The sequence below is a fragment of the Neopsephotus bourkii genome, unplaced genomic scaffold (assembly GCF_033783945.1).
Source record: "Neopsephotus bourkii isolate Nb327-2 ecotype Australia unplaced genomic scaffold, CSIRO-AGI_Nbou_v1 NB_1598, whole genome shotgun sequence".
Classification (NCBI taxonomy): domain Eukaryota; kingdom Metazoa; phylum Chordata; class Aves; order Psittaciformes; family Psittacidae; genus Neopsephotus; species Neopsephotus bourkii.
In genome coordinates, this window is record NW_026902074.1 from 434,919 (window position 1) to 460,131 (window position 25,213).

The 25,213-nt window shown below is 41.2% G+C and overlaps 2 protein-coding genes across 2 annotated transcripts; one reads left to right on the forward strand and one right to left on the reverse strand.

The window, feature by feature from the left end:
* The first annotated feature begins 16,437 nt into the window (after positions 1-16,437).
* On the forward strand, positions 16,438-19,229 carry MAD2L1 (mitotic arrest deficient 2 like 1). The gene is made up of 5 exons (XM_061372118.1): positions 16,438-16,576; positions 16,742-16,888; positions 17,046-17,166; positions 17,767-17,870; positions 18,390-19,229. The coding sequence occupies exons 1-5, from the start codon at positions 16,501-16,503 to the stop codon at positions 18,560-18,562; spliced, it is 621 nt and encodes a 206-aa protein (XP_061228102.1). The 5' UTR covers positions 16,438-16,500; the 3' UTR covers positions 18,563-19,229.
* An 873-nt stretch (positions 19,230-20,102) lies between these two features.
* RPL7L1 (ribosomal protein L7 like 1) lies at positions 20,103-24,170 on the reverse strand. The gene is made up of 7 exons (XM_061372119.1): positions 24,054-24,170; positions 23,751-23,859; positions 21,711-21,874; positions 21,399-21,536; positions 21,030-21,139; positions 20,571-20,783; positions 20,103-20,319 (listed from the first exon to the last, which is right to left on the reverse strand). Exons 1-6 carry the CDS (start codon positions 24,065-24,067, stop codon positions 20,575-20,577), a joined length of 744 nt encoding a protein of 247 aa, XP_061228103.1. The 5' UTR covers positions 24,068-24,170; the 3' UTR covers positions 20,103-20,319; positions 20,571-20,574.
* Between the last annotated feature and the right edge of the window lie 1,043 nt (positions 24,171-25,213).

Consider the following 25,213-nt stretch of genomic DNA (forward strand, 5'->3'; position numbering starts at 1 on the left):
ATAGAGGAGACACAACATAAAAAGACCCAATTAATTTACTAGGAGTTTGAAACTTCCTCCTTAGAGAAAAAACTGGTAAGCTTTTTATCCAGAGCTTTTCTGTAACATTTTCATTAACGATCTGGATAATGGGGCAGAGTGTGATCTCAGCAAGTTTGGAGATGATACAAGACTGGGAGGAGTGGCTGGTGCACCAGAGGGACATATTGCCACCCAGAAGGACCTCAAGAGGCTGGAGGAATGGGCTGACAGGAACCTCATGAAGTTCAACAGGGGGATGTACTTTTGTGGAAGAATAAAATAACCCCCATGCACCAGCACAGGCTGGGGGCCATCTAGCTAGAAAGCAGCTTTGCAAAAAAGGGATCTTGACACCAGGCTGAACATGAGGCAGCAACATGTCCTTGATACAAAGAAGGCTAACGGTATCCCAGGCTGCATTAGAAGGAGTGTTACAGCAAGCTGAGGGAGATGATCTTTCACCTCTACTTGGCACTTATGAGGCTGCGCCTGGAGTGCAGGGTCCAGTTCCAAGCTCCCCAGCAACAGAAATATGGAGCTACTGGAAAGACTCCAGAGAAAGGCCACTGAGATTATGAAGGGACTGAAGCATCTCTTTTATGAGGAAAGGTTGAAAGACCTGTGACTGTTCAGCCCAGAGAAGATCTCTATACTTGGAGATATTCAAAAGTCATCTGGACTTCTTCCTAGGAAATTCGCTCTAGGTTATCCCGCTTGGGCAGGGGAGCTGGACAAGATGACGACTCCAACCAAGCAGGGGATTGTACAAGTTGACCTCCCTTACAAACTCAACCATGCCGTGGTTCTGTATCTCCTTCAAAGTGCTAGAAATAACATGTGTTATGAATAAGTACATGTTGAATTACATGTATAAGCTTTTCACTTCTATTACCTGAAAAAATAATTATAGAAAAGGAAACCAAATCCACAAGAGCAAGTATACATATATAAAACCATGTCTGAGATAGAGTAATTCAAAAGCATAAAACACAGTAAATACAAATGAGGAATATTTGAAACTTGACTTACTTGTGAATATTTCACTGCCACACAGCATGTAAATTTACACCTTCCCTGATTCCTTACATTATTCAAAACTTTACTTTTCGCTTTCCTCAGATATAGACAGATTAAGATTATTTATAAAGTCTGACAACAAACTGTTGCCAATTTCACTATATACATGATTTAGACCTGGTTTTAGTTTAATTGACATTTTGCTTTTTTAAAACACAAAAATTGGGCACTGAGGAAAAACTTTCAACAGAATCACTGAAATATTACCAAAAGTAGCCCATAAATCACTAAAAATTAGTTTTAGATTCTCAGAGAATGAACAGCCAGTGTGTCAAATAGAACGGAGGATTGATGGGGAAGGAGTATGTTTTCCTAGGAACAATTATTTTGCTTCACAAAACAGAGTCCAGTTATAAAACGCAGCCCTCTTCCAACATAAGCATTGCTTCTAGTGTCCCATTTAATAATACAATAAACCAAATACAAGAAAACACATTCTCAAGCATATAAGTAAGTAGCAGCACTTTTACCAAACACAAGAAAAGACTGGATCTATAAAATCTCACCTTAATGCCATTAGAGATACTGGCAATTTCACACTACAAATCTCAAGAGGAAATAAGAGAGACATGCAGTTCTCATGCCACATTTGCAGACCATGTCCTTCTCCTCCACTCAAAGACAACGAGAAAGAACAAGAAAAAGAAAGGGGGTTAAAAAAAAAGTCATGACAGGGTTGAGTGGGGACTGATACTGCCTGTTTTAAGGAACACCAAGAGTCATTTAACACAATAGAAATACTCTGCGTAAAGAAAAGCTGAATTCGCAGTAGATAAGTCAGTATTTTGTTTCAGACCAATACACACTAGCTTATACCTTTTGGTCATTATTCATTACTACATGGGTCAGGAGCTGTTTGTGAATTAGAACTTGATTAAGTTTTCCAAAATGCTTTTAAAATCACAAGAATTGAATTTTTAAGTTGAGAAATGTGTCAACACTGTCATCTGCACACAAACACAAGTTATTCTCTTGTCAAAACAGCTCTGACTTGAGCTACTCAGTAGATAGGTACAGATGATTTTTATGAGCTTTTAATATACTGAAAGTTGGCTAAATTATCCTTAATACAGATGATTCACCATCTTAATTAATCATCTCAGGAAATGGGGCCCTCTAAATTGTTTGCCTACATCAAAATACTGTGCAGCCAGTAGTCTCTCATTTGTGGTGTTTCTATGCAAGTTTATACCAAATCATTTTCCAGTTCAGGCTATCCCCAGCAGCTGTGAAGTTCAGTTTATACTAACAACACATATCAGAACAACTCTCTCAAGCAGAGATGGCTGATGAGTGGTGCCCATACAAACATCATGGAATCATTTACAAATCTACGTTAGTTATGGTACCATGACTACTGCAACCCCATCTTGAAGTATGTGAAATTGAAGAATGGAATCAGGGGTAAAAAAGAGGCAACATGACACAGCAAGTCATGGGCAAATGAGAACATGAAAGTTCCTGAGCTCTAGTTTCTTGCTTACTCCTAAGAATGCATCCATATAGAGGTTGTCTCTGTCAAACTATTTTTGTTAACTTCATGTTTTAAGGTGTTATACAAAGCTGTTTACAATGCTTACACATTTAGGCATGTTCTTCGACACTATAGCATCCTGTTTAATGTTGGAGAGTATCTACGTAACATGTCTGCTACTGATACTTTCCTCCAGGTTTTTGATTTAATGTAGGTCCAGTTTTGTTACTATCAGTGTTTTTTTTTTATTATTATTATTTTTGTTGGGTTTTTTAATATATTTTCCACAACGTATCAGCACAGCTGTCACTGGAGATGGAGTAATCATGTACATGTCCTCTACTGTCTGCAGAGAACTTTGGCAGATTCTTTTTCCGTCTTTATAAATAACAGTGCCATTTTCTTGGTAAATGTAATGCAAAATCAGCCAGGGTAATGTGTAAAAGCCTGCAGGTCAGCACAGATTACTATCACTTCTAAATTCATGTGCAACCTGGTTGGCCAAAATGTGCCTAAGGACAGAGGAAGGTTAAGGCTGCTACGGAGATTAAATCTAAGTATCACCAGTGTAACGCAAAACGCATGAGTGGCAGTAATTGGGGACAGCCATTCACAGTGAGATAAAGCTTTTGGCAGAGTTCAGCAATCTGGTCATGCTGTTCAGTGGAAAAGAGCTACACGCAACTCTGGGCATGTTGAAGTGAACACAAAAAGTTGCAGGGCATTTTATCTGGCAAATTAGCACAGGTAGCAAGCATTTATGATGAATCATCCTGCAGCATTTACAAGATTATTTAGGTAATAACAACAGGGGACATGCACACCTGCAGTTTACTGTGATCACGCGGGCAGCACATCTCTATTATTGTTTCCCACTAATGTTGTTTTGTGGGGTTTTTGACATTGCTTACAACGAAAATGTCATATAAACAAACGCATCACTCATTAAAAAGAAGTATTAAAAGGACTTTTCTGTTACAAGTTTAATTCAGAGAAGGAGATCTCAATAAGTTTAAATTTTACCACTACTAAAAAGCTTATGCAAAGTGAAATTATATGGAAAATAAAGTATGTGAAACACAAAATAATTTGACAGCTGGACTGTGATTCTGGGACACTCTGACCATGAACTCAAACTCTTTCTTTCCCTTCTGTCTTCAAATGAATTTTCAATTCCTTTTTGTTCTGTGTCACAGTTTCAACAGATGGGCTAAAGAATGCTGCCCAGCCAAGTTAGCCTAAAACTTTATGACTAGAAGACTTTTCTGGGCATGGGAGACAAGGTTTGGGGTGTCTTCTGGATGCAAAAGTTACTGAACCTTAATTTTTTCAATGCTAGATGACTGTTCTCATGTCACAGTATTAAATGAGTGTGGGCATCATCACCATCACATCTCTAGAAAAAGAAAAGTAAAACCTCCCTGTTTTTTTAAATAAAAGGATGTCAGTGAGCAAGGCATCTCCAAGGTAGAAGATGCAGAAATACAATGTACCTAAGCTGCAGGATTTACAAATCCTTTGTTGGAAATTTAGATCTAAGCTGATTAGCCCAAGTTAATACAAAGTCCCTGGCAAGCAAGGATGGAAATGAAACAGTGCCAACTCCCAAGTGCAGTAGCCACAAGGGACAGGATCACCTTGCAAAACACCTCACAGTCACCCTGCATGGTCCCTGCAGCAAGCTTCTAACAAAAAAAAGAAACCCTGGGCCAACATGTAGCTCAAGTAAAATGCACAGCAAGCCAATGACAGGATCCCTCAATGTAACCAAGTAATCAGTTATCACCCAGTGACTTCTTCTCATGCAGCAGGTCTTTCTCTCCACCTTTCTCTCCTGTTTTAATGGATTATATTGCATTTCTGCAAAAACTGCAGTATTGCTGCATTTAACAAAAAGTACCTATCTATACTCTGTTCTTGTGACACCTCACTTGGAGTACTGTGTGCAGTTCTGCTGACCTTAAAATAAGGACATGGAGATGTTGAAGCAGATCCAGAAGAGGCCACAAGGATGATAAGGGGGCTGGACCACCTCCTGTACAAAGTCAGGCTGAGAAAGTTGAGGCTGTTCAGCCTGGAGAACAGAAGCTGTGTGTAGACCTCATAGGAGCCTTATAGTATACGTAGGGGGCCTACAAGGATGATGGAGAAGGACACTTCAATTATAGCAATTATAGCAATAGGACAAGGGGTGATGGGTTTAAATTTAAACAAAGGAAGTTCAGGTTAGATATGAGGAAGAAGTTATTTACTGGGAGGGTGAAGAAGCACTGGAACAGGCTGCCCAAAGCAGTGGTAAATGCTCTATCCCTGGCAGTGTTCAAGGCCACATTGGACAGAGCCTTGGTCTGTCCAACAACATGGGCTAGTGTGAGGCATCCCTGCCCATGCCAGGGGGTTGGAACTAGATGATCTTAAGGTCCTTTCCAACCCTAACCATTCTATGATTCTATATTTATTATATTTTCCTTTTATTTTCTCAGACAATGTTAGATCATTGCTTAGGTTGCTGCTTCATTACATGTAAGTCTATGGACTTCTTCACTAACATCTTCAAAGGCTTAAATGAACATAATCAGATCAAAGATGTGCTTTAGCTCAGTGAATTTTCCTTGGTGGCAAGAGTGCCGTTAACCTGTAAATATGTATTCCTGGTCTACCTGTCCACCAGCTGGCAGATTACAACCAAGGAGTAGCTTAGCTTGAGCAATAAAGCCATGTTTTCCCTCAAATTGGATTTCAAGGAAGGGACACTGTAAGGAATAATTAACATCAAGCTGCTATTTCAATTACCAAGCCATCTGGTTTACATTTTTATGCACCAAGCAACATCAGATCATGAGTTTTGGATGAGGCCATCCATTGTGCAGGAGGTACAGATAACTAGCATGAGCTTTCAAGTATTGTTCTGCTCTTTTCTGATTCTTCTCCTAAAAATATAGCCAGTGCTGACTAACAACAAGCAGTCCTCCTGGGCTCACTAATGACACAGAAAATAAAGGGATTTTATTTAAATTGTACTAACAAATCCTTTCTTCACTTGTTTTCCTAGCTATTTTGCAGATATTCCTACTGTCTGCCCATAAGCGATTTTTTAAAGGCCAATGGAACACAAAGTAGTTTTACCTGGTTTCTTAAGTGGCTGAAACAATGACTAAACTCTAAGAAACACTTAGGTACTTATTTGATGAGTGATATAAAAAATAATTAAGTAGGACTTTTCACCTTACATATGATCTATGTGATGAATTGAGAGGAGCTTCTTTACATTTACAGTAGAATTCTATGAGCTTGGTTTTGTACCTGATAACATCCCATGCCTGACTCAATGCTGGTTTTGTGCAGGCATCTTAATTGCTTTAAAGGTCTCAATTTTTAACAATTCATGCTACTCCTAGACTGTGCATGTTTCTTCTGCTGTTAACCAGCAGAACAGAGGAGTTCTGATGAAGACATCACAGAAAGTTCAGAAGTCATGCATTTGTCTCCATGCCACAGGATTGGACTTCCTGAAGCAGTAGTGTGTAGTGAGAAGTGCAGGTAGTGGGGACGAGGGGGGAGGAATGGCTCAGGGAATAGTCCTGAGGTGGCCTGGCTGCCTCATACAATATTTTAGCTCATCAAATTGTCATGACACATTGGTGGCCATTTGGTCTTCCTTTTTTTTGAAGAAAGGCATGCACAAATTTCTCAAAACATATGAAAAAGGGATGTTTTCCTTGAAATAAATTGCATTCTTTGAAGAATTCCCTCTTCCATATGGGAATAGGTGCCTCATTTACAAAGTCATCCTTCACCATTTTAAGCTGACCAATACTTGGGAGAAAGAATCTGAATATTTGGCATGCTTGTTTTCAGTAATGAGTATCGTTCTGACAACAGGGCACCTAACTTGCCTGGGTGATCTAACTGTAGAGAACTATTTATAAACACTCTAATTTTCAAGATGAAATTAAGGAATTCTTCATATTTTGCTTAAAATATTTCTAATGCTAATAATACACTTTTCACAATATATTTACCTCTTCAGCCATTATATGTCTTAGGCATTATGTAAGCTGTACTGTATTCCTTGCAAGTCAATTAACTGAACAAGTCCATCATGGTTATATACCAGAAGTTACATGATTAGAAATCAATCATGAAATAACAACTGTCATCTAACATGTTGTGATTGTGCAACAATCAATAATCCTTATCTAGGTATATTTACTATGCTATCAATCTTCTGGACCCTTTTGCTTCCCAGCAGCCAATGACCCATTGACAGTCTAAGTCTCTACTGATAAATCTGTTCAATTGTTCTTTAGAAGACCCATTCTGAATTTAAAGCTAAAGTGTGGTATACTGGCTTAGTAAGTCTAAACTACGAGAGAACTCCTTATTTTTCCATTAACTTATTAACAGGAAAACTTCAGCTGTGACAGGAGCTAATGAACTGGGTTAATATTTGTCTTTTAAAATTATCACCCTTCAGATTGGAGATTAAGTCATAAAGAGCTAGATTCTTACCTGCTAACACGGCAACATGACATAATCCAGCACTACACAGTTTTCAAGGCTTGGAAAACTCATCAGTATCTGCTCTTTCTGATTCTGAAACAGGATTTCTGTCTTCCTTTGATAATGAACACATTAAAAATAAGTGTTCAACAGTCAAATTGTCTTTAGTGCAACAGCAAGGTTGCATTAAATGTTTACCAAGGTAAACATCAAAACCTGGCATCACGTTATTTCCTTCATTGTGGAACAATGTTTTTAAAACTAGCAAAAATAAATGCATCTAAAACTTGTCTAAACTAAAGCATGTAACAATAAAATGAATTCACTCTAGTTCAAGATCAGACTGAAAGGGTACAGATAACGTGTTTGGTGCCATCTCCCGGTAGTTTAGAGGTAAAACCATCACAAACACCTTGCTAAATTTTTTTCCCTACGTATCCTTTAGAAATACGTCAGGCCGCTTTGCAAAGTCTACTCATCGTATTAGAAATTATAGCGCAGCTTATTAGCCCATACTTACTTAAAAAAAATATATCTTTGAATTAAGAGTTAAAATTCATGACAAGCCTTCCTAGTTGCACCACTCTTTTGCTGCTGTTGATGAAAGAATACAGTACTGCTATTTGTAATAATATTCCATGGCTCATGTTTTAAAAAATAGCACCAGCCAACTTGAAAAGAAATGTTACAGTTATTTTGACAGTTGACACAAAGTACCTGTACCTACCCTGTAAGCTTTAATACTACTGACTGTTGGAAACAAATTTGAACAACAATAAAGAAAATTAGTTTTGTAATACAATGCCTATCAAAAAGTGCAGTATTTTACATTCATTCTAGAATTAATTCCAGATAATAATAAATCACCAAAGGAATTTTTGGATGAGAGCTGTGAAGATGCAGTGGAAGGCAGTAAAGAAGCTCATGCACAGCAAAGCAATTTAAAGATAGGTAAGTGATTTAAAGACTTGGAAGATTTAAAAAATAACTCTTAGATAAAGGAACAGTGATGGTACTTGGCTGTGCTGGTGGCCTGCCCTATGCTCTGGAAAAGCTTTTCCTGAGAACCACCCAAATGTCAAAACCTGTATAGCACCAAACCTAAACAGCTAACAGAGAAAAATATGTTTGACCAAAAAATCACGGCAGTTCTGCAAACTGACAGCTGCGGTACCCAGTATATGACCTACAAACTCCACAAGCTGGGCTGAGGAAGTGAGGGAGCAGAGCATCCAACCTTCAGAAAAAAGAATGAACTCAACACCTACCCTGACTTTTGAGTGCTGGCAAGAACAGGGATAGACAGCATTCTAATAGAGTAAGGAGAATTAAAGTGATGCACAGAAAATAGGGAAGAAGGCAAAAGGGACAGCTACTTTTATGGGCTTAAAGGCACAGAATCACCTCCTAAAATGTAGAAAGAAATTACTCAGAAGAGCTTGAGATCTACCAGAAAAAGAGAAGCACTAAGGCTCTGTTGGCCAAAGTAAGACTTCCTTTCTCTGCACAGGAAAAGCTAGTTCTACTGAGGCTTTATATGACAATTTGTTAATGTGATACGAGAGCTTTTGTAGCAAATAGAACATTCATTTTATAGACCATTTTGCTATGCTGGAAGGAGAGACCTGTCCACATCATCCTTAGGGTAAAACAACAACTGGGAAGGAACTCTGTAAATGGATTATGTCTTCTAGTCTACTGAACAACTATGGGAATGTGACCTGGATTGCTTTAAAAGGAGTGAAGGCATACCAGTGATCTGGATTGTCCCAGGTTCACTGTCGGTTGCCATGGGGAAGCAATCATTAAATGTTGCAAAAAAGCCAAGCTAAACATGGGACATTTTCTTCCACATAAAGAGAATAAAAAAAATAAAAATGTCATAACATCAAATTATAATTGAGAAACAGAGCAATGACTAGAGAATTGCAAAAGACTTAAATGAAACACAACTGGGATTTCACATTCCTTATGAAAATTAAGGTTTTAGAATGAGATAATTAAAGCAAGGATAGCCTGCTCCTGATGTGACAGAATATATAACTCAGCCTGTCATCTTCATTTCCAAGAGTCCCTCAGAGCTGCTCAGGAAGCCTGCTGTCAGCCACATATATATACCATTCACTAACACACAGCAGTCTCCCTGCAGCCTTTGTTTTATTGTGTGCCCTAAACACAAACTATAGGCGGGTCAACATCGCATGGAATGTGCATACATATACTTGTACCAGTCACACTTGTCTGGGCTATGATCAGGTGATAACTGCAGACTAGTTACACAACAGATTTACACAGTACCTGGGTGCCTCTGTTGGGGTATACTGGATTGACCTGGAAGAGAAGCTGAGCCACAGCAACCTAAAGGAAGTGAAGAAAATAAAGATAAGTCTTGTGGATCTTAGGACTTCTAACAGGAAAAAGATGAGATAATAGGGGAACACAAAGGGAAAAAGCAGCAAACATACACTGTCAGATAGATAACTAAATCTTCATGCAAGTGAATTATTGGCAGGGGAAAGTGGAGGAACATCTTGGTGACATGAGAAGTAAAAGAGGTGAAGATAACAGAAGAAATAGAAGATGAAGAAAGACGCTACTTAGTGGACTTAAAAGACTGATGTTTTTGAAACTAATTAATTGGCCAAGGAAAAATAATGTGTTAAAAGACAAAGGGAAGTACTAGGAGCTGAGAAGTACTGAAAATATGCAGCTCTTGCCATTACATTGTAGCATACAGAAGTAGTAATACATCGTAAAAGAGTAATGTATTTCTCTAAAGAGACAGAAAAATCAAAATTAAAAAATGTGAAGGTGCTCTTAGGGTTGTTGGGTGTTTGTGGAGAGGGGGTTGCGTTTTGATTTTTCTTTGGTGTTTTTTTTTGTTATTGAAGGCAGGGGGGGACATACAGACATCATGGCAGAAACCAGTATTAACTGCAATACAGAACTAGGGATAGAAAACTGATCCAAACCTGAAATACCACATGTCAGGTTTACTGAAGGAAGCTAAGAATTTTAACACTGGGGATCACCACCAACTCTCAATACCTGTCAGATCAGTGCTGGCAGAAATAATGAAGATGCAATTAAGTCTGTTGTTGATAAACATATCTGCCCAGTCACATCAACAACAGATCTTTTGGCCATCGACACTGAAATGTCCCAAAATACATCTAGTAAATCAAGACGCATTTTGACTTTTTCCTTCCATCTGGTTTTAACAGTAAAACAGCTAGACATGAAATGTGCAATTATTAATAAAAAATGAGCGGCTCTCCTGTGGACGCGGGAGTCACGGACAACGCAGGAACGATCAATGTGATCAGCAAATGCCAATTTATTACAAAGCTTTAACTCCTTATATACCATTTCTTACAGACACTTACAGTGATTTGGCATATTATGATTGGATACATGTCTTGAAGACCCTTAGTGACTAACACACAATTGGTTAAGCACAGGTGTGAGAACTTGACCTCGAAAGCTTACCAACAGTCCACGGTTCTCATTAACTCATTGAATTACAGCTTCTTCTTATCTTGCTTGCTTAAGCTTCCTCGGCCCTCTCACGGCCTTGCTGTATCTTTCAGGATTATTCAGAGTTTATGTACCAATTATCCATTCTCCCATGAGAACACTGTCTCCACATCTCCCCCTTTTTGTTTTATGTATTTTTTGGATGACCCTACTTGAGCAGGGGATTTGGGCTAGATCATATTTTCAATATATGCCAACTACAGGCTGCTGGGCCTGCCCTTTTTTCTGCTGTATGGCTCTGTGGTAACAGGGGAGGCCATCCTTCACATCAAGGTCTGGCATGGCATGTGTCCCCAGCGCTCCACGCCTGCTGGGTTGCAGTCAGCAGCAGAGCTAAAGGTTCTTCTTGGTGGCAAACACAGAGGCCAACCCAGTCTTTCCCTTGATTGTGGTAGCAGGCATTTGGTCAGCCTCAGTCCTTGCACCTTGTTGTCAATTCAGAATTTTCACCTGCTTCATCCAGTAACAAGTCGTTATTATGGCAAGGCACACACAAAGATTTACATTAGCAGAGTAACTATTACAGGGTGCAGCAGCATGTTGAAGATGCTGATGGCAGCGAGGAACTAGCCAAAGAAATTTCTTACCAGTGGAGTTCTCCCACCCTCTTAATTTGTTTCATTACCTGCTTTATAACACTACCATTGTATTAGAATCTTTCTAGCTTTTGCCTTAGCATTTTCTAACAGCTACTGCAAATTTCTAACATCTCTTTTACAAGTGACAAATCCATACAATACAAGGTGTAGTTTCTTATTAACAACTGGCTAGTAAATACAGGTGGTTTTATACACAAAATCAAAACCTCAAATAATAGCTACTTTACAAGCACACATATTCAAGCTGTTACTTTTCGGTTGCCCCCAAATGATGTTTTGCAATCATTGTTTTTTCTCTTCCTCTATCTCATTCTGCTTGGGGTATTCACGTTCAGCTCCTGTAGCTGAGGCATCAGGTTCCTCCATTCGTCTGTCCAGCTCATGGCAAGGCTTGACAAACTTTGCAGGCAGTCACCATGGACCTGTAGGCAGGAGGACACAAATATACCCCCTCCTTCAGGCTGTCAGTTCTTGAGGAGTAGACAGGTTAAACGAGGAGTTTGCCGCATCATTGCCCTTTTTTTTTTTTCTGGATCTGCCACCCTGATGCTGCTTAGGTGAGGGCTCATAAAGCTTGTGGTTGCACTACCCCTCTTGCTTTTTCAGTTAGCAGTTCTTGTTTCAACTGATCTATCTGTTCCTCCAAGTCTTGGATTCATCCCCAGGTTACTTTAAACATATTAAGCTTTGTTTTGTTTTGTTTGCTGTTTTTGGGTTTTTTTTTTTGGTTGTTTGTTGTTTTGTGGTTTTTTCCTACTCCTCGGCTCTGGTGTCCATCCAACTGGTGGAGCATTTGGAGCCGAATCAGAGGGCAGCTTCTTTTGAACATGGGGACAAAACTCTTATCAAATACATATTTTTTTTTTCCAAAGTTGCTCACCCTGCTTTGCATGGCTACAAACGTTGTCGGCCTGCTCCGCAGCAACTACAGCTGCCTGCCTGCTTCAGCAGCAACCATAAATATCTGCCGGCAACCACACTTTTGCATTAACCCTTTCTTGCCCGAAATGTTAAACTACTATCTATTAGAAACTTTTACATGAACCCAAAAAAATACACAGAGCACCATCTGCCCTCAACACAAGCACACACACACACTTAATGGGATCCCACAAGCACACTCCACACAACTACAATATTTGAAGCACAAAATCCAGACAATCATTACTCCCACTACACGATCCCATGTACAGAACATGGCACAAGGACCCTGTGGAGACTAACAAGAAACCAGCTCCGAGAAGCACCATCGCAGTGCGAGGTGGCAGGCTTGAACTTAGCGGGTGTCCCCGCAAAGGCTCTGACTCCCCCACATCGCATGAGGCTTGGGCTTTTATACTGACAGAAATGCACACTCATTCTGACACAGGTGGCCAGCCTATGTTGGAAGAAGTGGCCAGCAATATCAACAAAGGTCTCCAAAGGTCGATAGAAACCTGGACATACTTATATTTACCAACTTCTAGTACATGAATATCACAGAGAGACTGTATTAAATGATTTGTATATGGGGTCCCAAGTCCACAGTCTGTCACAGTCTGCTCGATACCCTTGATAAGAGCATACGAGAGACCTTCCCATTGCGGGTCTTGATGCAGAACATACACCACCCGGAAAGCACACAATACATCTGCATCCCCCACTGGTCTCACTTCTTCCTTTACAGCTGTGCATTTAACATGAGGATGTGGGGGACATAAATCAGGCTCCTTTTCCAGATGAATAGGCTCCAGATCAGTATCAGAATTATCAGGCATCAGAACCTCATGCAGCAAGAGGGCCTGAGTCAAAAGGATCATCTTCATCTCTGTCCTCAGTCTTCGAAGCCGCGGCAGCAACTGTCAGAGTTTGGGAGGGGAAGGGTGGGGTGGTGGTGTTTTTGGTGGGGTTTTTTGTTTTTTTTTTTTGGTTGGTTGTTTGGTTGGTTGTTTTTTTTACTTTAATGTAAAAAAGGTTGCTCCCTTCACTTTAAGAAGGACTGAAAACATTCGTAAAAGGGATGTCCTAAGCTCAAATTTCAATTCATTCAATCACTGACAAGGGGGGTGTTAGGCCACCACCGAAATACTGCAATAACAGCACTTAGCTCTAGTGTTTGTAGTGAATTGGAAAAATGACCAAGTATTTTCTGCTCTTTCTAACCACTGTCTGTTTGCCAAACAGGCTGTGTGATTGATTTTGCTTGCATCTGTAAAGACAGTTAATCCTACAACAGGTTTACTAGGATAAAAGGTATCTTCAAACTGATTATTCTTCAGCATTGTAAACATGAGGTGGAAAATGTCTACTAAGAGAATCAACAAAACCTATCAGAGTAAACTGAAAAGCAGAGCTAGATTGTTGTGCCCAGTCTAACCATACTCTAGTAAGTGGCAAACAAATTTGCGATGGATCACAGCCCATAATTTCCTGACAACGTGAACGACCTCGTACAATCAAAAGAGCAAATACTTCTAACCGAGTAGTTACAGTTTTACATAGGAAAATCCATTCTAAAATGCATAAAGGATCAGTCTTTTGAAGATCCCACTATGCTAGTAGACTAAATGGATAATACTGTTGACAATAAACAGAATAACCTGTAAATCTGGATTCCATTGAGAAGCATAAGAGGTAGTGATTTTTGTCATGATGTGATCTAAGGCCTCATACTGAGCTTTTGATAGAAATCCTTTTTTTTTTTTTTGCTTTTGACTCACTTTAAAAGGGGCATGAGATCAGTCAGATCATCATTTGTGATTCCACACAATGGGCAGATCTATTGAATATCACCCATCAATTTCTGCACATCAGACAAGGTTTTTATCTGTGCAGTAATTTTAACTTCCTGAGGCCTAATTTCAGTTCTGGGAATGATCCACCCCAGATATTTCCAAGGGGCTTCATGCTGCACCCTGTCTGGTGCGATTACCAGTCCTGCTTTTGCTAATTCTGACTGTAGCAGGCAGAGCAGATGGTCCTTGTTTAAATCTTTGTCTGGATATCATCCATATAGTGGTAGATTACACATTTTTGCGGTTTTTGTTGGATCGGTTGCAATGCCCAGGCAACATACAGTTGACAAATAACAGGAGAATTTTTCATAGCTTGAAGTAAAACAACCCATTCATACCTCTTAGCAGGCTCTCCTTTGTTAATTGCTGGGACAGAGAAAGCAGATTTTTCACAATTGCTTGGGTGTAGAGGAATTGTGAAAAAACAGTCTTTTAGATCAATTATTAAATCCCAATCCTGAGGTACCATTGAAGGGCTAGGCAAGCCAGGCTGCAAAGCAACAACATTCAATTGTCTTGTGTCCGAATTTGTTACATTTAATACATTTATCTGCAAAACCAGTAACCCCGTGGGGGGGGAGAGGGGGGCTGCTGAACTAATTTCTTTTACACTGTTTCTTTTTAAAATGTCCCGTCCGTTGACAATTATAACATCTCACACCTTTAGTACCCCAACGATCGCCCTAACCTTACTGTAGAAGGGGTTTAACAGCAGCGGTGAAGGCAGTAGCCGTGTATCCAGCCTTTTCCTCTGCTGTGCCCCCTTTAAACTATATCTGAAGGTGGCCAGTAAGCAACAATGGAGCTATCATATGGATATCATATGGTGCTGAGATACATGCGGAAAAAAAATATGTGCGGTAATTGCCTGAGTATATGATGATTTCTACTACCATAAGGCTTTGAAATACAACAATCACAATATTTTATTCAGAAGACTAACATATAACATAACCACTAATGATCAAGACCCAAGATAAAGGTCCTCTAGGTTACCAAACTAAATTATTCAGACTTCAGCATGATTTCAGGATATACTATTAGTTTTAATAACAGCACAGTGAACACTGACACAGACTAATTCCTCTTAGAGCCAAAACTGGAACCAACAGAAAGTCTTGCCTTTTTGGTATGTTTTTACCATTTATTATGACAAAATAAACAATTGTGGCATTGACTCACTCTTTAGCAGCTGGTCTACTGAACTATGTAATGACCATGCAGTTTTTATCCTAGGCTTAAGTATCAGTTTTGAACGTCATTTTCATTTGAAGCCTGTTCTGATCCCTTTGTTTTGAGGTCAATAAGGACATCTAATACAGATATGTCACAGATGATAATTTCTACTCATTCTAGAACCTTCAGAAAATTGTATTCAGTGAAGGATTTCATTTGCAGCTCTTCCATTCCCAACAAATCCATTCATATTTCACTTATTTGCCTATTGATTGATAGGAAGTATGTGGCCAGCTGACTGGCTGGCCACATACTTAGTATCCCAGCACACTACAGCTTCCCCTCTTCGTGATTCTATTTAAATATTTCAACACTTCACATGTACTTGCTGTTTCACTCTGTCTCTTACCTGCTAACCTCGGACAGTCTCCTCCGTGTGATAGTTACGGCTAGCTGCAGTGTCTTCTTTGCCCCTGTAATAACACGATTGAGGTGCTTTTACCAACTAGCAACCGCCCTGTGGCAGCCTCACCACAAGGGCAGATGTGCCCTGAGTGATGAGCTTGTGGGTTTCCTACATTTCCAAATGACAAATCCTTTCTTTTCATGTTACCTGCTAACCTACAGATTTAAGGGAAGGAAAAGTGTGTTCCATCCGGCTTTCCGAGGTTCTTTCTGCCTGCCATTTGACAGCATTCACAGAACAGACCGCTTCTATTTTCGATAGCTACTTCCCAGTTTACACAGTTGAGTGCTACCAAAAATCACCCTTAAAAGATGTACTCGCTTAATTTCATTTGTACCTGTGAAGTATCTTTTTTTAAGTTCAGAAGTGCCTTCTTCACAGGGACGAATGCATATGAACAGCCTCTGAAACCGACCTTCCACAACATTTGCATGGTGAGGACTCGCTCCACTCACACGCTGTGTTTCCCTCAGCGCCACACAACAGCACCGCCGCCTGATGCAAAGTTTAAACACCAGAAGGCCCTTATTTCCCTAACAGACCGCTGCCGAATCAGCGCCCGACAACGCTTTCTGCCAGCAAACAGCGCCACAGCGCCACCCCAAAACAACGTCTAAGAACTTTCCGTTACGCCCCACCACACTGCCTCGCACCGCTCATGCTCATAGCGCCTGCCGCGCATGCGCACACGCCTTAAGAATCCGCTCCCCAACGGCCGTGTGAAAGCTGGGAGGAGGGAGGCGCGGGTTTGCTGGTGCGCGTGCGCTGCGACGGCCACGTAAGAAGCCGGAAAGAGGCGGGGCAGGCCAGAGCGGAGCGCGGCTCGGCGCGGTTTGAACCAAACGGCGGGGAAGCAGTGTCTGCTCAGCTGCCATGGCCAAGCAAGTGGGTCGGGACCAGCAGGGCATCACCTTGCGGGGCAGCGCCGAGATCGTCGCCGAGTTTTTCTGTAAGGGGCTGCCAGAAGGAACTGGCGGAGGGCTCCGGGACCAGGCTGGGAAAAAGAATGGACTGGCGGCTAATAGGCCTCTTGTAGGGTGACATGGCTGCCGGCAGGGAAGAGGGACTGTGGCTGCCTCACACACACACACCCCTTACCTTCTCCTTGTTGCAGCCTATGGAATCAACAGCATCCTTTATCAGCGGGGCATCTACCCCCCCGAGACTTTCACCCGCGTCCAGAAGTACGGGCTCACTCTCCTCATCACCACCGACCCCGAGCTGAAGAACTATCTCAACAATGTGGTGGAACAGATGAAAGGTGGCAGAGGCCTAGGCCGGGCCGGGGAGCTGAGGGGGGTTCTTCAGGCTGCCAAGCTACTACTGCTGGCAGAAGGCTGCTCTGCCCTTCTTGAAGTATTTCTGCCCGTGCTTCTCATCTTTTGCACGCTGCAAGTAACTGTTGTGTGTTCTTTCAGAGTGGTTGTACAAGTGCATTGTGCAGCGCCTCGTGGTGGTCATCTCGAGTATTGAAAACAATGAGGTTCTGGAGCGGTGGCAGTTTGATATCGAGTGTGACAAAACTGCAAAAGATGAGAAGTGAGTAATGGTGTTCCTCTGTCTGCTCTTCCCTGTATCTAGTAGCTATGCAGATATAAGATGATACATGCCATGTGCATCTGTGCTGTTCTGGTTCCTCAGCGCATTTTGAGATAGCTGTTGCTCACTGAGCATGGGAGATGTGTCTTCAAACCTTACAAAGCCTTCCTTCTTTTTTACTGCTCATCCTTACGTTTGTCTGTAAACTGTAAACTATATGAAGCAAACATAATCCTCACGTGCTTTTTTTTTTTTTTCTGTAAAGCATGAGATCAGAACTTGATTTTTTAATCTTCAACGAAGTATATAAAATCCCATACCAGGTATATGCCCTTAAGTACTGCTACTTTGCTGTTGTTACATCAAAATGTTTTTATCCATTATGGACTGAGAATAAATGTCACAGTTCCTTACAAATACTGTGAAGCTTCACAACACTAAACTATCACTTTCTAAGCCTACCTATCCTAGGCCTTAGTAACTACTATAAAAATTCTGTAATAAACAGACCAACAGAGCTGAATTAGGAGAACTATATTTGAAGAAAACTGCCAGGATGGTAAAAACTTCTTTCTTAGCAGAGTTTTCCTATTTTTCCAGTGAACCACGAGAAAAATCTCAGAAAGTTATTCAAGATGAAATTCGATCTGTTATCAGACAAATCACTGCTACAGTAACATTTCTGCCACTGTTGGAAACTGCCTGTGAGTATTGGCTTCACTAAAGAAATCAGTTACTTCTACTAGAAACCTCAACCTTCCTAATTTAGAAAATATTTTCTGCTAACTTTGAGGCTTTTTAGTTATTACATGTCATATACCACCACATTTCTGGGACCACATTTTGTTAGACTGAGACGAGGACAGAACTCGGAGTAGCTTAACTAAATGAAACTAGTATAGGTACTCCGAGGAATGTAAGCTTTCATAAATAATTATTTTGTGGCTAGCTGTGGATAGACTTGTGTAAGTAACTCTTGAATTCATATGAAGCGCTCCAGAACATTTTAACACATTTAAAAAAAACAAACCCTCACATCACACTTGCTTGAGAAAACAAAAATGGCTACATATGAATATAACCAGGACTTAATTTTTTATATTTCAACTATTCCTTTTCCCAGAACTACTATCAGTGTAATTTATGTGAACCTTGGTACATGTCTCAACTCTATATGTTCCATCTTCTTATGCATGGGTTAATTTGTTCCCATTTATTTACAGGTGCCTTTGACTTGCTCATATACACAGATAAAGATTTGGCAGTGCCAGAAAAGTGGGAAGAGTCAGGACCACAGTTCATAGCCAATTCAGAAGAGGTTCGTCTTCGTTCCTTCACTACTACAATCCACAAAGTGAACAGCACAGTGGCTTACAAAAAAGATTCCTTCCCATAAAACATGCAGCAGGGGGTTGTACATACCCTGTTACCTTGTACAGTTTCTGTTCCTAGGGCAGCTAAGTCATGAACCCATCATTACTGTTGCTTTTGCTGATACAGAAAAAAGGCAATGTGTTTGTGATGATGTGGGGTAACACTAGACCACGCTGACATTGTTTCTAAAGGTCTAAATAAGGTATTCACTATGATATTTCAACTCTTATTAAACATATGAGCTAAACTACTAATGTGTTAAACATGCAGAATAGAAAAACTGCCTGAATCTGAGATTAACTGCTAGAATTTTCCTCAGATCCTGCCACTTCAGTATTTTTTTTTTTTACAAACTGCAATCTATTAGCAGGCTTAAGTTTACTCTCAGAAAACCTCACTCCTGACATGCCAGTTTTTGTGCAAAAGCCTGGGCTGTTTTATTACCAGAAACAATCCTAAAACAAATTGGCAGAACAATTCCAAAGTGATTTGTACCTCTTTACCAATGAAAGCAGTTTTTTTATCAGGAAAATCTTACAGATGAAGCCTTGTATATTGACTGTTGGGCTTGAGATTGGGGGATGGTGTTTTACTAAGTATGTATATGTCTCTAATGTCTTTCAAGCATTGTCTATGTCTGTAATTCTTGTTCTACAAAATAAAGGTTGAAACTGTATACTGCTCTCTAATTCAGTCTGTAGTACTTCATCCTTTAGATGGTTCCTTTTAGTCTCAAAATGAATGTTGTGGAGTCACTCTGAAATCCATTCATGGATTGTTTGCCCCCACTTAAAGCCTTCAAGGAACAGTATAGTCACAGTGACCTAAACATTCAGCACAGTGCCTTCCATATTTGTTAAACAGCACTGCTCCTGTGTTCTTTGCTCATTTTTACACTAGAAGAAACTAGAGATTTAAAACCAGATGTTCAGGCTCTTCAGTGTTTTTTTTGTCCATGTCCTTCACTAATCTCTGCTGAAGCAGAGTATTTACCTCTTTCCACTCTTCTAGAGTCATATACACACAATCCTTCCTGCTATAACAGTGTATTTTTAAAAGTTTATTAAAAAAACCCCACAACTTTAAATATGTACTCTATCACTCTATTACAAAGTTTGAGTTCTCTCCAGCAGTGTGAACCTAGCACAAGTGAAAATGCAGCCTTCTGTAAATCACTAGCATGAAAATCATTGCTTTTTAAAATAAATACAATCTAGGTACTTCAAAAACATTACATCATTCACTACTACGGCTAGAACAGAGGAACACCTCATGTTTCCTTCTGCCTGTCAGCAATATATGTTAAAAAGTTGACTGCACCATCCCTCTAGCCTTAAGGAAGTGCACTTCAAGGCATGAAGCTTCAAGCGTTTCCACTGGGGAGTACAGGATGGAAAGTGTGAGTGGAAATCAAATGTACCACATTTAAATCAGGAACTGACAACCACTGCTTTATACCAGATATGAGATTGGGAAGTGACAGGTATAGAGCCAGCAGTGATGAGTATTAAAAAAATTGTTTTGCAGAGATGCAGAAGTCAGATTGCTCCAGGGAATTCAAATCACTTTTTCCTTGTACCAAACACAATTTATTTACTTTAAGAAGGATCAGCCCAAAGTCCCATCTTTATAACCATCTGTGTATTTTTCTTTATAGAGAAATTTACATTAAAATATATACAGTCAACAGCTAGAGCATACCATTGGACAGAGATAGCGTCCATGAAAACTGCATGTGAGAAGGAACAGGGTCCAAATCCTTAAGTTTTCACAAAGACCCTGCAGAGCAGCAAAGAAGAAAAAAGAAGTCACATGAATGCAGTCTCCCAGGAGTCAGACCCTTATGGAGGTATTAAATAGATTTGCTGACACCTAATAGGACCCACAGTCTCCATTATCTTCCCTACCACACGCATCACTTTTGTAGAGTGAAGAAGCAAAAAGAAGCCCCCCTCATGTCCTGTGGCAGTTATTCTCAGGAAACTCAAGAAAGGATAAGATTCAGAAGTTACACAATAGGCATTCCTCACCTGACTAGTTCAGCTGACGTATAAGCTGGTTGATTGCTTCGCCTCTGCAGCCAGGCTTTCCCATTTCCTTGAGGAAACCTACTTTGTTACGTGAAGCATAGCGAGCCACTGACAGATGGAATGGCCACAGAAAATCTGTGACTTTCTTGAAATGCTTCCCAGCTGAATGGATCTCATGAATAAGGTCTTCCAGGCAAATAATACCACAGTCCCCTGCAGGGAAAAAAAATTAAAAAACAATCAACCAGAAATCAGTAAAATAACAAAAAGCTGCCTGCTCCCTTCCCCCTCCCGCCAAGATGTACATAACATGCCAACTGTATTATCTCTCCTCACACTACAGCAGAATTGCCATACCTCCATATACAGGTATTGCAAGTTTTTTCTCCCTCCCTCTTAGGTCACATTGCAAACTCATAACATCCTCCTCTTTCCTCAATTCTTCATTCTCCTCCTCACCTAAATGCTCCTCTATCAGCATATTGTCTGTCAGAGGCATCCTCTTTTTCTTAATCTTGGCTTGGCCCCGTTTCAGGATGAGCTCTCGTACAGATTTCAGGTTAGGGTGCCTGTATAAAATTAAAAATCAGATCTTTTAACAGAGATACGAGACACAGGGAAAGCCTGTCCTACTTCCCTGGTGGGAAAGTGACTAAGTTCTATTTAGAACAATGAGAAAAGGGATAATAGTGACTTTTAGGTACAAAGCTGATGAAGTCTGGGCCATTACTGGAAAAGCCAGCTATGGATTTGTGATACCAAGTGAAGAATCGAAAAGCTATGACCTTTACATGCAAACTATTACTAAGTCACAGGACTGGTACTTACCCCCATGCGACATACGGTTCCACAATCCGCAGCATCTTCAGCAATAATGGAGTCAGTTTAACAAACATTCCAGTAAAAGTTTTTCTGAGCCGCAGCAACTCTATCACTTTTCTTACTCGCTTGCTCACCCCCTTAATACTGAGTCAGAAAACAAATACTATTAGTAACCAGGTTTCTCTAATACAGCAACAAAAGGCCTCAGATTACCTGCAAGGAGATATGTAGGTTGATCATGCTTCCTTTGTTTAGACATCATATGATACATACACAGGGTAGCAGTAATAAAGGTAAGGAGTAACACAAGTTTCTTACTCTGCAATCCGCACAACAAAGGCTAGTTTGTGCTCCTGAGGAACAGCTGTCTGCAGAGGTCTCTGTTCCATTCGCCTCAGCCGGGTGTCATCTTGGTGTTTGCGCCATGAATCTCGAACAAAAGCCTCCAGGCGTTTAAACTGAAGCTGTTTTCCCTTCTGGTGCTAAAGGCAAAAGGATAAAAGGTCATCACCTTTCCCAGCAGTCTCAGGGGTTTGTATCTCCAAAGGAAAAGTGAAATTCAGAACTTGATGAACTATACTCTTCCAGTTCTGAAGAAAAGCAAGAAGAAAATAAAATTGGTAATCTAAGCCCAAGAGACAGAACTGAGGAACAACATACAAATTTAGAAGTAGCTAGCTAGAATTCATGAACAGTGAACTGACTGACAGTTTTTCCCCTTAAGAAAAAAATACACTAGAAAAAACAGAACAAGACCTAGAATACTTCTAGGCATAGGAGAAATCAAATGAAAGCACCTGCTGCCACAGACAAGACAGATCTTCAGAACTGCATACACAGCTCAGCCAACTACTGAGAGCCAGAAACAACATATGTGTCTGCAGAACAGATGCTACAGCAATACGCTGGTGTGACTCAAAGTTACCATCCCACAGAATAAAAACAGCTTTAAAGTCCTCTTCTATTAAGACAAACATACAACAAAACAAACAACATCCAAGCATTCAAATAACTATTATGTATCACTAACTTAAATACAGAACATCCAGAGCACTTAAAAAAAAAATAAATTCAGAATTATGGTAAAATTTAGAGCTTGTTTTTTTAAAGATGTTTAAATGCCTATCCTTAGCTCAGGAACAAGTACATACACCTAATCATATGATTACTACCTTGCATATTCAACTCCTAATATTTTACATGCACTACTGTCTAAATTGTTATGTCATTTTAAATTTAAAGGATCTGATGTTATGTGTCTTCTATTTCACCTTATATATCACCTATAAAATTATTCTGAATTTTCAAAACAAGAAGCCCTGTTCAAAATCTCATCACTAAGGTAATTTTTCTAATGAGAATCTTACATGTAGCTATTTAACATTATTGCTTATGCCTCCATTTCTACCTTAGAAATACAGCAAGCCACTGAGATATCTAAAAAACACAAATGCAGTATTTACCAAAAATGGCTGGAGCTTTGCACATAACAGCATCAAATCCACAGAACAGAGTCGCTGGGAAAGCTTTAAACCATTTCCAAGACAGGCACCTGCTATATTATCCGAGATATAGCAGCACATTCCTCAGCAATTCTTAAAGGTTTGCTATGCTCTGCCAGCCTGGAAGCCACATGCTGCGTGCAAAGAGTCTCTGTATTAGGCACATGTGCCACCCCACATGCAGAAAAAGGCTTCATGATGACCTATGCTCTAACAGATTTACCTAGCTCATGACAGATAGCTAACTCTAAATGTGCTCCAGAAAACCACACCTTCTCCATCAAGGTTTATGGTGCAAAGGTAAACTAGTTTCAGACAGTGTTAATCCCATCGCAACAAAACAACTCAGAAGTATTAAATTTTATTACGTGTGGCTGTACATACAAGCACCCTGGTAATCACTGACCTAAAAGAAACAACCCAGTCTTCATTAAGCTCCTGTTTCAGTATAACAAGCCAAGAAGTTCTGTCCTCTTCACAGGCTTCACAGACACACGGAGAAAATGTTCAACCACTTAAGAAACAGACTTATGCTTCCCCTCAACAGATAACTCAAAGGATCATCATGCTATGAATACAGTGTCAGCACCTAACTTTTGCCCACCCGCAGGGCTCAGGCATTCCCCCCGCAGAGAAGACTCATCCCTCAGACCGTTTGTACGCCTGCAAGGAATCACGGTTTCCTCCTCCGAAAGACGCAGACAGACGACTGCAGCAGCGCTGCAAATCCGCTTTGAACTGCCATTCCTTAAAACCAGGCTCCCGCCGCCGGCAGCCAGCTCCTCCACGCCGTCAGCTCCCGGCTACACCGCCGGGCCGGGGACCGCCGCCCCGCATTCCTCTGGCGAGCCCCTACCTTGCGCTTGTTGAGGAGCGCCTGCTTGGCCTGGGTTGCCTTGATGGCCTGGTAGGCCTTCCTCTTCTTCAGCAAGTTCTCCGGCACCAGCGGGATCCGCCTCCTCGGCCTGCGGGGAAGGAGAAGCCGGTCACATACAACAATGCCGCACCTACCCCGTCGCACCTACCCCGTCGCACCTACCCCGTCGCACCTACCCCGTCGCACCTACCCCGCCGCAGTCCCCGACGCTGCCTCCGCGCACTCCGCGCGGATGGCAGCAGATACCAGCCCCACCGCCACGCCACGCCACGCCACACTTACTCCTCCTCCGCCATCTTGCCTGGGTGCTACTGCCGCGCGTGCGCCGCGGCTGTGTGATGGCTGGCCGGCGCTCTGCGGCTCCTCCCCGTCCTTTACCAGTGAACCTGAAGCGCACCGAGGCATTAGCATAGGAAGGGAGGCATGGGGGGGAGACTGGTTGCTTGTTATCCAGACCATACTGTGTCGGCGGGAAGGAGTGGGGAGGGAATGGCGACTCTTTGAAAGCCTAAAAGGTAACGGTGAACCCTGGAAAGCCATCCTGCCTCATCAGGGACTGCTTTGACACCAGGTGCCTTTTCTGCCTTGCTTCAGAGCACCCAAAGAATGTTGGATGGGAAAAAAGTAGTAATAATTTTTAAAACCTGTTATCTCTAAGTCCCCTCAGCTCTTCCAGCTCGTGTGGCAGCCTCTGCCCATGCCATGGTGACATCGTGGAGGCAACCAGGATAGGAGCTCCCTTCTCCCATGCACTTCACTGATACCAGGCAGAAATACTGGCTGCTGTGTGGCAGCGGGACAGCTGCCAGAGTGGCTGTGCTGGAAGTTATGCATCAGGCTCAGACCTGCCACATGTGTTGTGGGAGCAAGATAGAACCCATGTTTGACAACACTTCAGGCCCTAGCACCTTCCCACTGCTGCTTCACACCACTTAAAAAGTATCAAGGCCAGTGTCACCCCTGTTGTGAGTGCCAAGGAATAGAAATATCAGGCTGACACGGCTGTTGCCCCCAGCAGCTTGTGTGGCTGATAAGTGGATTGACTCCACAACTCGTTGAAGTTGTAAAGTAAGTGTGCTTTTTATTCAGCGCTGAGACACACGGGGATAATTCCTCAAAGTCATGCGTACCTCAGTGTTGTTACCCTCTACATTTATTCTCTAAAGTTATTCATTGTGTAACCTTATTCATAAAGTTATTCATTTTCAACCTTATTCATAAGGTTGCACAATATGCCTATACATATTCATGTCCTATCCCAGCTTTGTATTAAAATGATCTAGAAGGTCCCTTGCGCCTGCGCAGTGTCCGCTCTCCTCATGGGCAGGGGTCTCGAGATGAAGTAGGTGAGTCTTCCTCCTGTGGGTAGGGGTCTTCAAGATGAAGTAAATGAGTCTTCCTCTTCTTGAACTTTTCACCTTTTAGTCCTCATGTATGGCCTT